The sequence below is a fragment of the Dermacentor variabilis genome, chromosome 10 (assembly GCF_050947875.1).
Source record: "Dermacentor variabilis isolate Ectoservices chromosome 10, ASM5094787v1, whole genome shotgun sequence".
NCBI lineage: Eukaryota > Metazoa > Arthropoda > Arachnida > Ixodida > Ixodidae > Dermacentor > Dermacentor variabilis.
In genome coordinates, this window is record NC_134577.1 from 31755443 (window position 1) to 31768366 (window position 12924).

The window sequence follows — 12924 nt, forward strand, 5'->3', positions numbered from 1 at the left end:
TTCTTACAGGTGTAGTGTAGTGCATTCTGGACTTGCGTTCCCCTTAACGTTGGACCACAGTGTACATTATGTTCTGCTTAAGAAATAGTGACATAATGTTTCAACTCCTACATTTCCTTTTTCTGCATTAAATGAAGGTCAAAGTACTCTAGATCTTAACAAAAAGATAATGGCAAGCATCAGGGTGCCCAAAATAATTTTCTGTACTACTTGTTTTTATGAACTGGTTGTGATTTTAGTACACGAGAGGTAGATGCGTCATGATGTCGTGATACGCTGGCTCGCTCCGTTCTCGGGATCACTGTGGCTGCCACACACAAGCACAGCCAGAAAAAAAAGGTGCGCAGCAATATTTTCTTCTTTCTTTTTATTTAACGAGTATAAGCAACATTAGCATACTAGCATTATCATACCAGCAACAGGTGAGGGTAGCAATGCTATCAACGCTGTCACGCTAGGTAGTGTACAGTCATAGAAACTGTCAACAGCGTTCCGGTCCACAGTTAAACAAACCAATTAAGAGGTGTTAACTGGCTGTCAGCGCCTGCCTGTGCATATGTACGATCCTATTTCCAGCTTACCGCCAAGGCTACTAGAGAGAATTTGGATGCAGGTTGGCCTAGAGTCACTAGAAAAGATATGGTACATGTGGCCACAAGTCGCTACATACCTAGATGTAACATACTTCGGCACTGACAACACCTTGCCATCTTTTTCAACACAGTTCAAGATGAGTGCGTATGTGATTAAATTTAATTTTTTTTACATTTATTTCATAAACCTGTTACTTTATTTATTTATCGAATGCTGTTCCATATTTGCCCAGTTATTTCTTCATTCTGATCTCTATTTGCTTTTCTTAGTCTCATCCTGTTTATTGAACTGCTCTGTTGTCAAACTTCCTGGCTGTTTTCGTTTGAATTCTCTTTTGTCCTTTCAGTGGCATATTTAAGTATTTTTCATTCCTGCATAGTCTTAGTTATATAACTTTGTTGCGTATTCTTCCAGCACAATCTTAGTTCCAGAATTCTATTTGCTTGTTTGTGTGTTATCCTGTTTATTGTTTATTGACTTATTTGTTGCTGAAGCTTATTGGCTCTTCTGTCTAAACATTTTCAGAGCGCAGCTCGTTGGTGCCTGTTCTTGGGTTGAGCGTCGCCGGCCCTTGGCGTAACCACGCGAACGCGATTGTGCCACTGTTCACACGTTCTTCATCTTCTTCCGCAGCTGGCTCTGATGCCGCTCATCATTCCAGCATTCCCACACTGTTCATTGTGTTTGTGCCATAGATATGGGAGCAGGAAACACATCATGGCTACCCCATTTTTACATCACTATTGGTGGTGATTGCAGTCTGCAAAACGTCTGTGCGCCACAGGTTCACTATCTATGGTCTGCATGCATGACATTTCACCGATTCTGCATTTGTATGCGGTGAAAAATGAATACTACACACTAACCGTTTGGAATGTGTTGAGCAACAGCCAATACATTAGGTTCAGTGGCAACAGGACAGTGGATTGACCGCGACTATACTTAAATCGGAATTACTCATTAAACGGGTACATATTAACGAGGTTTTACTTTTGTACATATAAGCAAATACAGACGAAAGCGTACAAGAGAATGACCATCGCGTTAGCACGGTGGTGAAGCATTGCCCACATAATGCAAAGGATGTAGGTATGGCTCCCACCTGCAACAAGTTGTTTTTTCGTCCATTTTCATTTCCCTTGTCGTCTCTACATTTCAATAAAAGAGAACAGTAAACTACTTCTATACTTTCTTTGGTTTGACTGTCTGTTGACTTCATGTGCACGTAATTTACTGTGTGGTTAGTCCTTCACGTACTTCTTATGTCCTTAGTCTCTGTCCTCTATTCTATGCATCTGTGCACATAAGCAAATCTGTTCACTCGTGTGTACCCAGCAAAAGTGTGGCCACTTACCATCGCCTGTTCTGTGTGCTTTCAAGTTGCAGCTTGCACATGTAAAGCTCGTTTCTGAGCTCGAGAAGAAGCTTGTCCTTCTCGTGGAGCATCCGTGTGTAGTTTTCATTGCTTGAATTTGCATATAGCTTTATGCTGTGAAATAACAAAGAAACTGTTGTAGCAAATCAATTGATGCAAACGAAATGTTAATACGTACATATCCACACATCTGCATAACCTGTGCTGATATCAAACTGAGACTGCTCTTGTCTTCAAATAAATAAATAAAAATTATGCATAAGGAGGATGCAGTGGTAAAAGCAGTACCAGTACATTAAAGAATCCTAGCATGGTTGACACAATTTCAACTTCTGTTGCTGCACACGAAATGATGCAAAAATTTACATTGGCTGATACAACTCACAATGTTAACTCAATTGCTTTCAAAGTATTATTGGCACGCAGTGGGCGACACTAGCTACACTGTGAAATAACTCTTGATAAGGTATTCTAGCTTTATCTTATTATCATCACTATCGTCCAATTTTATGTCCACTGCCAGGATGAAGGCATCACCCAATGATCCCCAGTTACCCCCCCCCCCCCCATCTCGCGAATTTCCTAATCTCGTGCACATCACCAGATCTTTGTTAACACACGGCTGGATTTTACAATGTGATGATAACAATAATGATAATCACTTACAGCGTCTCCTGTTCCCTGCTTCCCAGGTCCAGCTGTTGTCGGAGGACCTTTATCACTTCCTTGCTCGCCATCAGTTCGTCATCTTTACACTGGAGCTCGTCCCTTAAGGCACTTGTTTCTCGTTCCAGCTTTAGAGATCAGTGACATGAAATGAGTGGACAGCGTACACACAGAGCCATAGATACTATTCCAGATGTAAGAAAAATGAAAGTTGGGTGAGTTTGCACACATTGATCTCTAGAAAACACAGCACACTTGAAGACAAGGGCTAAATGAAACAAACGAAGGGACAAGTGTTCTCGATATACTTTGTGAAAGCGATATTTTACGAAATAAGAGGGATGGGGCAGAGTAATAGCTGCACTTGTTAAAGAAATTATCGGATTGCTGGCTTTGCTGTGTCACTTGTAAAGTGCTTCATTCATTTATTGCAGTATATTTACCCTGATGATGTTAAAACATTCTTTTATTCCTAAAAATTCTGATTTGATGTACATGGTGGGATTCACAACTTTTTTATCACGGTAATCTCTTCAACTATCCTAGATTGGAACATTTTATACCTATAACACTAATCGGGAACAAGAAAGTAAATTATCCAAAAGCTGTAACCATAATTTCTTAGTGCAGTGTACTATTGTGACCAACGCTGACAACCAGCTTTCCTTACCATACTTCTTTACCGTTTTCAACAAATTCAGCACAGATCAATACCTACATGGAATATTTTCTTAATCCTAATGAATAAAACTTTTTAAATATGCTCTTTTTTTTTAATAAGATATTTGCCTTGTCTTGTAGCTGTTCTTCGACAAGCCATGCTGCCTATGTAGGCCTACTTCGAGAGGAGAGTGACTCGGATCAGCATTGCAGTACACGCACGATGCACACAGGATGTGGATATTTATTTATATTATTTACAGTACACCCTGCAGCGCCGAAGCATTATAGCAGGGCATATGCAGAAAAATTGAGTGGCGCTACAACTATAAGGACATGGTGCATGCTGCAGCAACACATGGTACTGTCTGCTGTTGGGTGACATCACATTGTGTATCTGTCTTCGTCCTTGCAGGGCTACTCAATTTCCCAGTGAGACAGATCGACTAGCCGAAACTATGGCATTGCTTAAGTTGCCGTGCAACTTCCGACATAAGGGCCACTATCTTTTACACATTCTAAAAGCTGACATTCGATTTTGCCTCGCGCGATTGTCCAGGCTGCGCCGATATCGCGGCCTAGGCCAATCTAGTCCAATCGCGCGAGGCGAAATCGAATGTCGGCTTTTCGAACGTGTACAAGATAGCGGCCAAGGTCTCCGTTCTGGACCCACAATACCTCTTTGCACTTGCAGCAGACCCCTTCGTGAAGCTTTCGAAGAATTGGCGGTGCCGAGGCAAACATCTCAACTTCCACCTTGGGCCGAGTGCGAAAGGATTCCTGCAGCCTTTTCTTGAAAGAAGTGAAGACGGCAGGCGACTTCAGCTTTGAAGGCGACGATGGAATGTCATAGTCTTCGTACTCATAACTGTCCTCCTCTTCTCCGGTGTAGAAGTGGCTCAGTCCTTCCACCTTTCCGTCTGCAAATGTTTGACGGCCAAGAAATGTTATGGCACTTATTATGACAGTGGTACATGCTAGGATTGCGGACACTTAATGGAGCAGATTACATGTTTCTCATAGTCACAATCTGTCTGGGTCCATTAAACAAGTTCAATGCAGATAAAGTTAAACAAGCTTCGAAAGTGGACGTGTGACAGAGCTATTAATATTTCTCCTTATATATCTGATCCAAAGGAAACAAAAACTGCTCACATCCTGTTTTACAAAACCAAAGTAAGAAAGAAAAAGAAATAATACAGTGAAATCAGCGTTATAGATGCTTTTCAATGCATTGATGCTCGGTCACTGATGAATTTCTCAAGAAACCGAGATCAAGAACAAATTCTACAAAGATGAAAGCAAGTAATGTAGCAAAATACACAAATCTGTGGAGCTACATAATGTCAAATTTTTGAAAAAACAAGAAAATGGGAATAACGAATGATGTACAACAGAGAAAAATGTAAGTTCTTGCATCCTTCATTACACCTATTTGACAGCATAAGTAAAAGAAAAAGGTTCTATTAGCTACTAGATACCTATTGCTTAAATGGTCACAGATCTTATCCCACTGGGTAGAAAGAATGATCTTATCCCACTGGGCTGTTGAATGAAAGTGATTACAGAAGAAGAAATTATGCAGATACCACACACTATGGGAATCAATGTAAATGAAGTTTCCTGTGCTGGTTGCTTTGATTGACAATAATTAGCAGTGATGTTGATGGCAAAAGCCTAACTTCTTCAACATCTAGTGTAACATGTGAATGGTGAGTTGATGTTAAATGTTACCTTGCATACACCACTGCTGTTTGTCGGCGTAGTACACAGAACGCACAGAGACAGGTGTTTGCTTGAGGTGTCGTTGCGTGCCACATTTCATAATCACCGAGCGAGTTGAGCATTTTCATTGCCTCACATGGCACATCGTATCGTGGCAGAAGTATTGAACTTGAATTCGATTATGGGGCAGTATGCACCAAAACCACGATCGGATTATAAGGGACGGCGTAGTTGGCAGACTCCATATTAATTTCGACACCGTGTTGTTCTTTTACAAGTTCCAAAATCTAACTGCATGTGCGTATTCTATTTCGCCCCAGTCGAAATGCGGCTGCCGCGGTCGGGATCGAATCTGCGACCTCTAGCAATGCCATAGCTGCGAAGCTACTGCGGCCGGCACAGGAGTGTACATATGACGGTCGACTGCTTCCGTAGCATAGCCTGGACCCTGCGGTGCGCTTAAATTAATGTAGCTCTGCTTCTGCGTGCCCTGCGTAATTTGTCCACTTTACATTACTTGCACGGTGTTTATTTTACAGAAACAGCAGGAACGTACTGTACTATACCTTGAACTTAAGCTTATCCCGTTTCCCCACAACCGCTGTCGTATAGTGGTAGGATTTCCTTGCCTTCTCACGGCACCTCCCCTCCCTGCCCTCCTGTACGGGAACTGCCTCTTCTCGTCCCTCCTCTTAAATGTTCTATCTGCTTCCCCCTCAGGACTCGCAAGTTAGGAGAAAGTGAAGCACTGCACTTTTTTCAATGCTTTTGAGGGGTCACAGATAATAACAGCTGTCAAGAGGCTAATGTGGCGATGCCCAGCGGGCTCCAGAGGGCACTGTGCACATTCGATGTGGTGGGGCCCACAGGAGTTTCTCAAGTTGCCTTTCCTCTCTGACTCGTTCCTGTCATGTACACACAGGCTCTGAACCCCACCCTACGCCGCGTGCCAGACAGCAGCAGCCAGACCTAACAAAGAACCACTTTTCAGCTGCTTCCTAGTGCACATACCTACTAATGAACATGTACTAATATAAGCTTACTTTGGAAAATATATTTAAAACTTTCAAGAAGAAACTGAGATTGCTCAGATGCCAGAGCATTGAAGCTGTAACTTCTTTTTCTAATTAATGATGTAAATCTAAAGAAAAAAAACAGTTCTCACTATCTACTGTGCATCTAGCAGTTAATGTGTTTATTAAGTAGAGTAAAAAATATAGTTTGTAGCATTTTGTAAGGAACGATACACCTTTTCTTTTAAACATAAGCATGAAGGCACACCACCATTTGCAAAAAAGCTGCCCCAGCACTGAAGCTTTCTTCTAATATAAAAAAATTTCACAGTAGGGAGTTATCAGTACCACAATAATTTGAACTATAACATCCAATATCGATAGGCACTGCTCAGTTGAAACAAAGTACACAGAGTGCCTTCCAAAATCTGAAGTGCTGCAAAGATAAAGAACACCAATCTCCAGCTACATGCTTTACATTCAACAGCGAATGTCTTTCAAAGGATAGAGCTAAAGTATTCCATAAACATTGCCTCGTTTAGAAGACATACAAGAGTCACAGCTCACCGTCGCCGCTCAGAGATCGTTGCTTCTTTTGAAATGATTGTTTGAAGTTGGAGAGCACGGAAGAGGCAGGGGGCGCTGGAGGCGACTGCACAGCAATGTGCTCTCCCACAACGGTCGCGGGGCACTCGACCGGAGATAAGAGCAGGCCTCGGTCAGGCTCGTCGTTTTCTGACACTTCCTCGGCCTGCGGCAGCTTCTTGTGCAGAAGTCCACTTGTTGCCTGCATCGAAAGTTGCTCAAATCTATTGTATCATGTACTCATCACCGTAACGAGAGGTATGCAGGATGGGAAGTGTATCTATTTCATGTTACATTCCGTATTTAGCACTGTAAATATGCCACACAATTCAAGCACCCTTATCACGATAACGTAAAAATTCTTGTATTCCAATTGCACTCCTTTTTGCACTTCATCAGTGGTCAGAGTGATGTCAACAAAATAAGCTGGCCATGAAAGGTGGATGATAAAGTGGCACAGAATCGAGTGGAAGGAATCGCTACATTACACTGACCCTGCTAGCTCAGCTCCCTGCATAGACAAGCTCTGTTTTATTGCTTGGTGGTCAGAAGAAAAAATGTTGTTCCCTGTGCATACATAACAGCAGATGTATCCTCCAAAGACACGCGTGTTAAGTCTTAAAATGCTTAAGCATAGATAGGGATGTCATGAGTTATGTGTTTCAGAACTGTTACTTGATGTAAAAAAGAAAAAAAGTTACTATCACAGCACCACGCAGTCATCGAATGTAGTGTGGTCTACATATCCAATGAGTTCCAGTGACGGGCCTTAACAAAGCAAGAAAGAGGTAACTTAACAAGTTAGGCAGTAAGATAATGAAATTTACAGCATTCAGCAATCACAGTGAGTTATGAAGTAAATGCCAGTGGCTCCTGGAATGCATGTTTCATCGCACAAGTGGTCAGACAGGGGCTATCTCAAGAAGCTATATTTAGTAAAAATAATGGGGTACGGGGCAAGTTTTAGCCGCAGTGTACTGTACTGTAGCACATCGCATACATGGAGAATTTCTGGGGAAATGATGAATCAACAAATAAGCAAAAGACAATGCCGCAGGTAGGAGCATCTTAGAGGAAACAAATATTGTACAAGAAAGTGTACTGTATACATCTTTCTTAGAGTGAATGGTCAGCTCACACTACTTCCCGCAGGAAAAGACAAGGATGCGTTGCTTGCGCACCGTCTAAGCTGTCTGTACACATCTATTTAGACACGCCCACTACTTCGCACTTCAAGGAAACACTGAAGTTGCTCCCTAACAACTGTTCATACAACGCCTAGAAGGCGACAACCACCACTCACCCTGACACGCCTGAGGAATTACAGGAATTGCTTCACTTCCTGAGCGGAATCCACGTCACTAGACTCGGAGCCGACAGTGATGACACAAACATTACTGCCCCAACTCTGGGGAAGACGAAACAGATAAGGCCAAATGCTCCTCTTATCTCGGGAGGGTCTTATCTTATATACTATACTGTTTCAGCTTACAAGAATACAGGTAAACTGGGAAGAAAGCCCAAGATTGTTGGGTCTACAAACTCCCGCTATCTTGGCTTAGCTGCGTGTTCCTCTCAAGTTTCGCTACATAAGTGTTTTGGAAGTGGTCTCCCTCACTTCTTGCAGATGCTATAAGCGAACAGCCACGATGCTGTTGAACGTCAAATAATGATAGCATCAACTTGCACAGTGTTCACAGCATGCAAAACAGATCAATATGCTTTGGCTATCTGCACTCTTATAAAAGAGCAATGACACTAACATAGTGTATGTGTTTATTCACAATAGCCTTTTATACCAGGCAACTTCTTTTTTTTAGTTTGTATGAACTAGACAACCTTTTTAAAAAATCACTCCAAGGTGAACATTTAATAGAAATCCAACTCGTTCACAAGCACTTGACACTAGACTAATGACATAAGCACCAAACAACTATAACAGGATTTAACAGAACCAAATGTTTTGAAACTATTTTAACTCCTTTATCATGTCACTTCAGAATGCTGCAACAGATTTTATTGACTTTGTGTACAGCCCTAGCACTCTTAATACATAAAGATATGCAAGCGTTGCAATGTAGCGAACAACATACGTAATGCTTATATGGTAGCACATACATATTTCTTGAATTGCCTTCCTAAGTTCGAGGCTGTGTCTCAATTGGTGCCATATCATTCGAAATTGTGCAAGGCCTTGCTCAACGCTCCATGTTGCTAAGGAACAAAGTTATCGAACGACGGTACTGAAATGCTTTACATGAACTCTATCACTTCAAAATGCATGCACAAACCTGCAAGGAAGAACATGTGTCGGAGACAGAGCGACTGTGCTTGAGGTTGAGATTCCTCTGAAGGCTGTACGCTCGGCGACAGCGCTGCAGTTCTTGTAACCAGTACAAGCTCGCCTGGCGGTCTTTGGCTTCCAGGTGATACTGCCGCTGAGGCGTGCTGCAAAGCACAGCACACCAGAAAAACAAATCAACTACACCGTGGTTACTTATCTCATGCAACAAGGACCAGCAAGCAGAAGTGAACACAAACAAACATGAGCATACACAAGGAGATATTTCTGACCAGTCATCAGAAGGTATAGGTAATCTGTAGAGGCAACCTATGCATCTAGGAGTAGTTCTTATTGAATTTTTTAGGCCTACTAAAGCAGTTGTTAGTGGCACTCGTCCTGTCTGCATCGTTCATGTATGTCTTAATTTTTGCTCCTAATCTAATCGTCATCAATGTACCTTTCACAGGACTGATGTGAACCTCGCCAGCAGAGATCAGGGAGGTTAGCATTTCGGACACTTCAAGCACCATGTGCCCCACGTAACTTGTGCCAAAATTTAAACACATGCAAGTCCTATGTAACTGGATAGAACCAAGGTAGTATTGTTTGCCGTCATTTGGAGCAAGTCAAACTGCTAATCGCACAGCACCTTTTCGCATTTTGCAAGCTTTCTTGGAGGTCTAACAAAAAAAAAAATTCTAGGTAGCACGTATTGAGTAACAGAAAGCTGGATCAGGAATTTTTTTAGGATGGTCTACAGTGGTCTGATTGACTCTTTTGGCCTGAATATAATATTTGACGCTTGATTAATTATTAGCTAACTATATAATCAGGAAAAATACAAAAAGAAACATTGTCTAACTTGCTCCAAGCAATGGCAAACAAAATTACATTGTTTCTGCCCAGCTATGTGGCGCTCAGTTGCATATTTTTAAATTTTGGCAGAAGTTATGTGGTACACATGGTATATACCGCAATGCGATAAGTCATGCACAAAAACATTAGTGCTCATGGAGGCACCTAGTGACTATGAGCTCAATCGCAGTGCATTGAACTTTCACCATAATGCATGACCTATGTTCCAGACGTGTGAACGTGTTAGCAGCTACACAATCAAGAAGGCACCCTCTTGTCTTTTGTCGAAGATGTAAGTTGTGAAACAAACGCACACAAAAAGACATTTCCAGTCTGTTGCACTTTCATTTCATCATTTTGTCGCAAGATTTCACCACCAGCATTTCTACTTCCAAGTATATGTCTGCCATAATTTCGGTATGTCAACAACAGTATGCACCCGCTCTACTTAAACTCTCTTTTAAAGCGTGTCATGTCACTTGTTACAGATTATGCAGAATTGACTGTTACATATTTTGAGATGCCATTATAAAAGTACATTCAGAAACTGAACTGCTCAGACATAAAAACCTGTTGACAAATGCATAAGCACTTCCTGTTCAAACGAAACAAGAGCATGGAAAGAGCTTAGTCCCGTCTTGGAAGACAAGATAGATGCGCAGACGTGCAGGAAGAAACGGTGGTTTTTTGATGGTGATGTCATGTTCTTGCGTTGCCCATACAAGCGTCTCACTTGATAAACGTGAAGAGGTGAAGTGTCGTAAATCTTTGAAGCTTCTGTGATTTTTGCTTGCAAAAGCAAACAAAGTGCTGCTGCACGTTAAAAATGTACCTGCACTTTCAAGAAAAGGCCTAAAGTAAGCAGAAATTTGAGGACTCGGACGACTCTTGCGCAAAGCGGCCGCCTTCTTTTTCTTTCGCAGCTAGCAGACGCTAGGTGTGTCTCTGCAACACGTACCGATCGAATAAATAATTCAAGGAATGTAGGCGGGCGGCGAAGGCGCGTGCAACGCGACGGCAAACCCGCCGATCGCCAAAAAAACGCTGAGCAGTCGTAGGTGTCGATGACAAAAAAATAAAAAAAAAAAAAAAAGACGCAGCCACTTTCCCGAAGCGGCTTGTATGCGCAATACGATCGCACTCGTGTCGCATTTGAGGGAGCGATTCAGTCCCGAACGCCGTTATCCGCACACGGGACAATCAGCGCAATATAAGTCGGGCGATCACTCGATACTCAGTTATCGGTCGCGCTGTAACTCCTATTTTCATTGGAGGCGTTAATTTCGAGCACTCGACGGTACGAACACATGGACGTCGGCCGGGGTACGCTTCGAGTAGCGTTTTTCAAAAGCCATCTCTCTCTCTCGTACTTTCTTTTTTTTTCGAACGTGACAGATGGCAAACTTCTCTGTCATAATTAATACGGTATTGCAATCTGCAGTGCCATCAAACAGCGCAGTAAACTGCACGCTCGAATAAAGCACGGAGTGTCAATCGCAGCCAGATCTGTCGCAATGTCACAGCTATGCGGCAGGTGTGCTTCGAAAGAAGTGGGTTAATGACGCGTGGGTTTGCACTTGCGGACCCTGTAAATCCGATCGACTGACAAGGAGCGATCTGCACAGGTCGCAGGTCGTCTGCATGCATTTGTCGAGCCCGGCATCAGGCAATCCTTGCTAAAGCTCACCGGATCACAAAGACACCCGGCTTCTCCCAGTTGGTCACGTCCAGGTAGAAACTCGCCGACTTGACGTCGATCTCACCTATGGGGTTCACGTCACCGGGATCGCGATAATAGTACAGCTTGCAGTTGCTCTCGACGAACTCGAACCAGCGGCGTTTGTAGACTTTGACGAGGCTCGTGCTGCTCAGCTTGTTCAGGTATCCGCACAATTGAACGCTGGGCGCCGCGGACCGTGACGACGCAGTCGGCGCTGTCGCCGGCGCGGACGTGGGCACGGTAGACGGCTCGCCGCTGGCAATGCCGCCGTCTTCGCTCTCGAGCGCGATCACATTGTCACCGCCGTCCCCGCCGCTGCAGTCACCTTTTTCGCTGGCCATTTCGGGCGCATTCCAGTGCCCCGCAGCGAGCAGTGCAGGGGGGAGTAATCGGAGACCGACGTCGTCAGCCGAGGAAGCGAACGACGCTAACCATTCAGGCAGCGCTGGCAACGAGACGCGATCGAGGCAGCGCGGGGTCACAAAGCTAAGCGCTCGCCTCCAGGAATCGTTTCGTCCTTGAATCCCGTTGTTTTGAGCGCGGCGCCACACATTCTACTCCGTCTCAAGGGAGCTTGGACCGCGCTGCCGAGTCCAGACCCTCACGATCACTTTCATGTTTACAGCTGCGATGCACACGCCCACGTGCCTCTAGTTGAACAAGCCGTTAGGTCTGCCGTAATTGTTAATCAGTTTCGTACCTAAAATTTTGTAAGTATGTTTTGTTATAAAAAAGATACTTCTGTAAAATTATTAAATGTTTAAATTAAAGAACCATTTGTTCTTTTTCTGTGTCCTAACGTTCTTTTTCAAGCAATAACACCTTCAGTATTGTTACTGTAAGACTGTAGCTATATTTTTCATGTGTTTGGTTAAAACTCCTTTTTTGTTTTATCAACTATATGTTGCCCGTTTGAGCATTATTTATTTATTGCGATACTTTGAGCACAATATTTGGCGTTTACCGTTTTCGAAACCGAAACCGTTGCAAGAACTGATTATGAAACCGAAACCGCTCATGCCAGAGCTTGTTTTCGGTTTGCAGTATCCTGCGGCCGAACTATGCGTAAACCTTTCAGTGTTTTCTCTTATTCTCTCAATTCTGATTTCAATGGTTTGCCATTTCTGTCTTTCTTGCCAATATAGGAGGAAAACTACTTACATTGAGTGCGGTTCACGTTTCACCTCGCGTTCGTTAACGCGCTTTGTGTGTGCGTGCGCGTGCGTGCGCGCGTATTGATTGAAAGATAGAGAAAAGTGTTTATTAATAACAAATGAATATATATATATATATATATATATATATATATATATATATATATATATATATATATATATATATATATATATATATAATGCGTGCGTGTGTGTCCATTCGCGTAATGCAAAGACGTGGGATCCTTACCCACCTGTAACTCAATTAGTAGGTACCAGTAATTTCCCCTGTG

The 12924-nt window shown here is 42.9% G+C and overlaps 1 protein-coding gene across 1 annotated transcript in view; it reads right to left on the reverse strand.

Annotated features, from left to right (window-relative positions):
* The window catches only part of LOC142560255 (TBC1 domain family member 2B-like), a 179192-nt gene extending 167063 nt beyond the window's left edge, over positions 1 to 12129 (reverse strand). Inside the window, exons 1-6 of the mRNA XM_075672211.1 lie at positions 11445 to 12129; positions 8910 to 9066; positions 6601 to 6820; positions 3974 to 4215; positions 2636 to 2763; positions 1949 to 2083 (exon numbers count right to left, since the gene is read on the reverse strand). Of these exons, the coding sequence (XP_075528326.1) occupies positions 1949 to 2083; positions 2636 to 2763; positions 3974 to 4215; positions 6601 to 6820; positions 8910 to 9066; positions 11445 to 11818 (1256 nt within the window). The 5' untranslated portion in view covers positions 11819 to 12129. The remainder of the gene's footprint in view (positions 1 to 1948; positions 2084 to 2635; positions 2764 to 3973; positions 4216 to 6600; positions 6821 to 8909; positions 9067 to 11444) is intronic.
* Between the last annotated feature and the right edge of the window lie 795 nt (positions 12130 to 12924).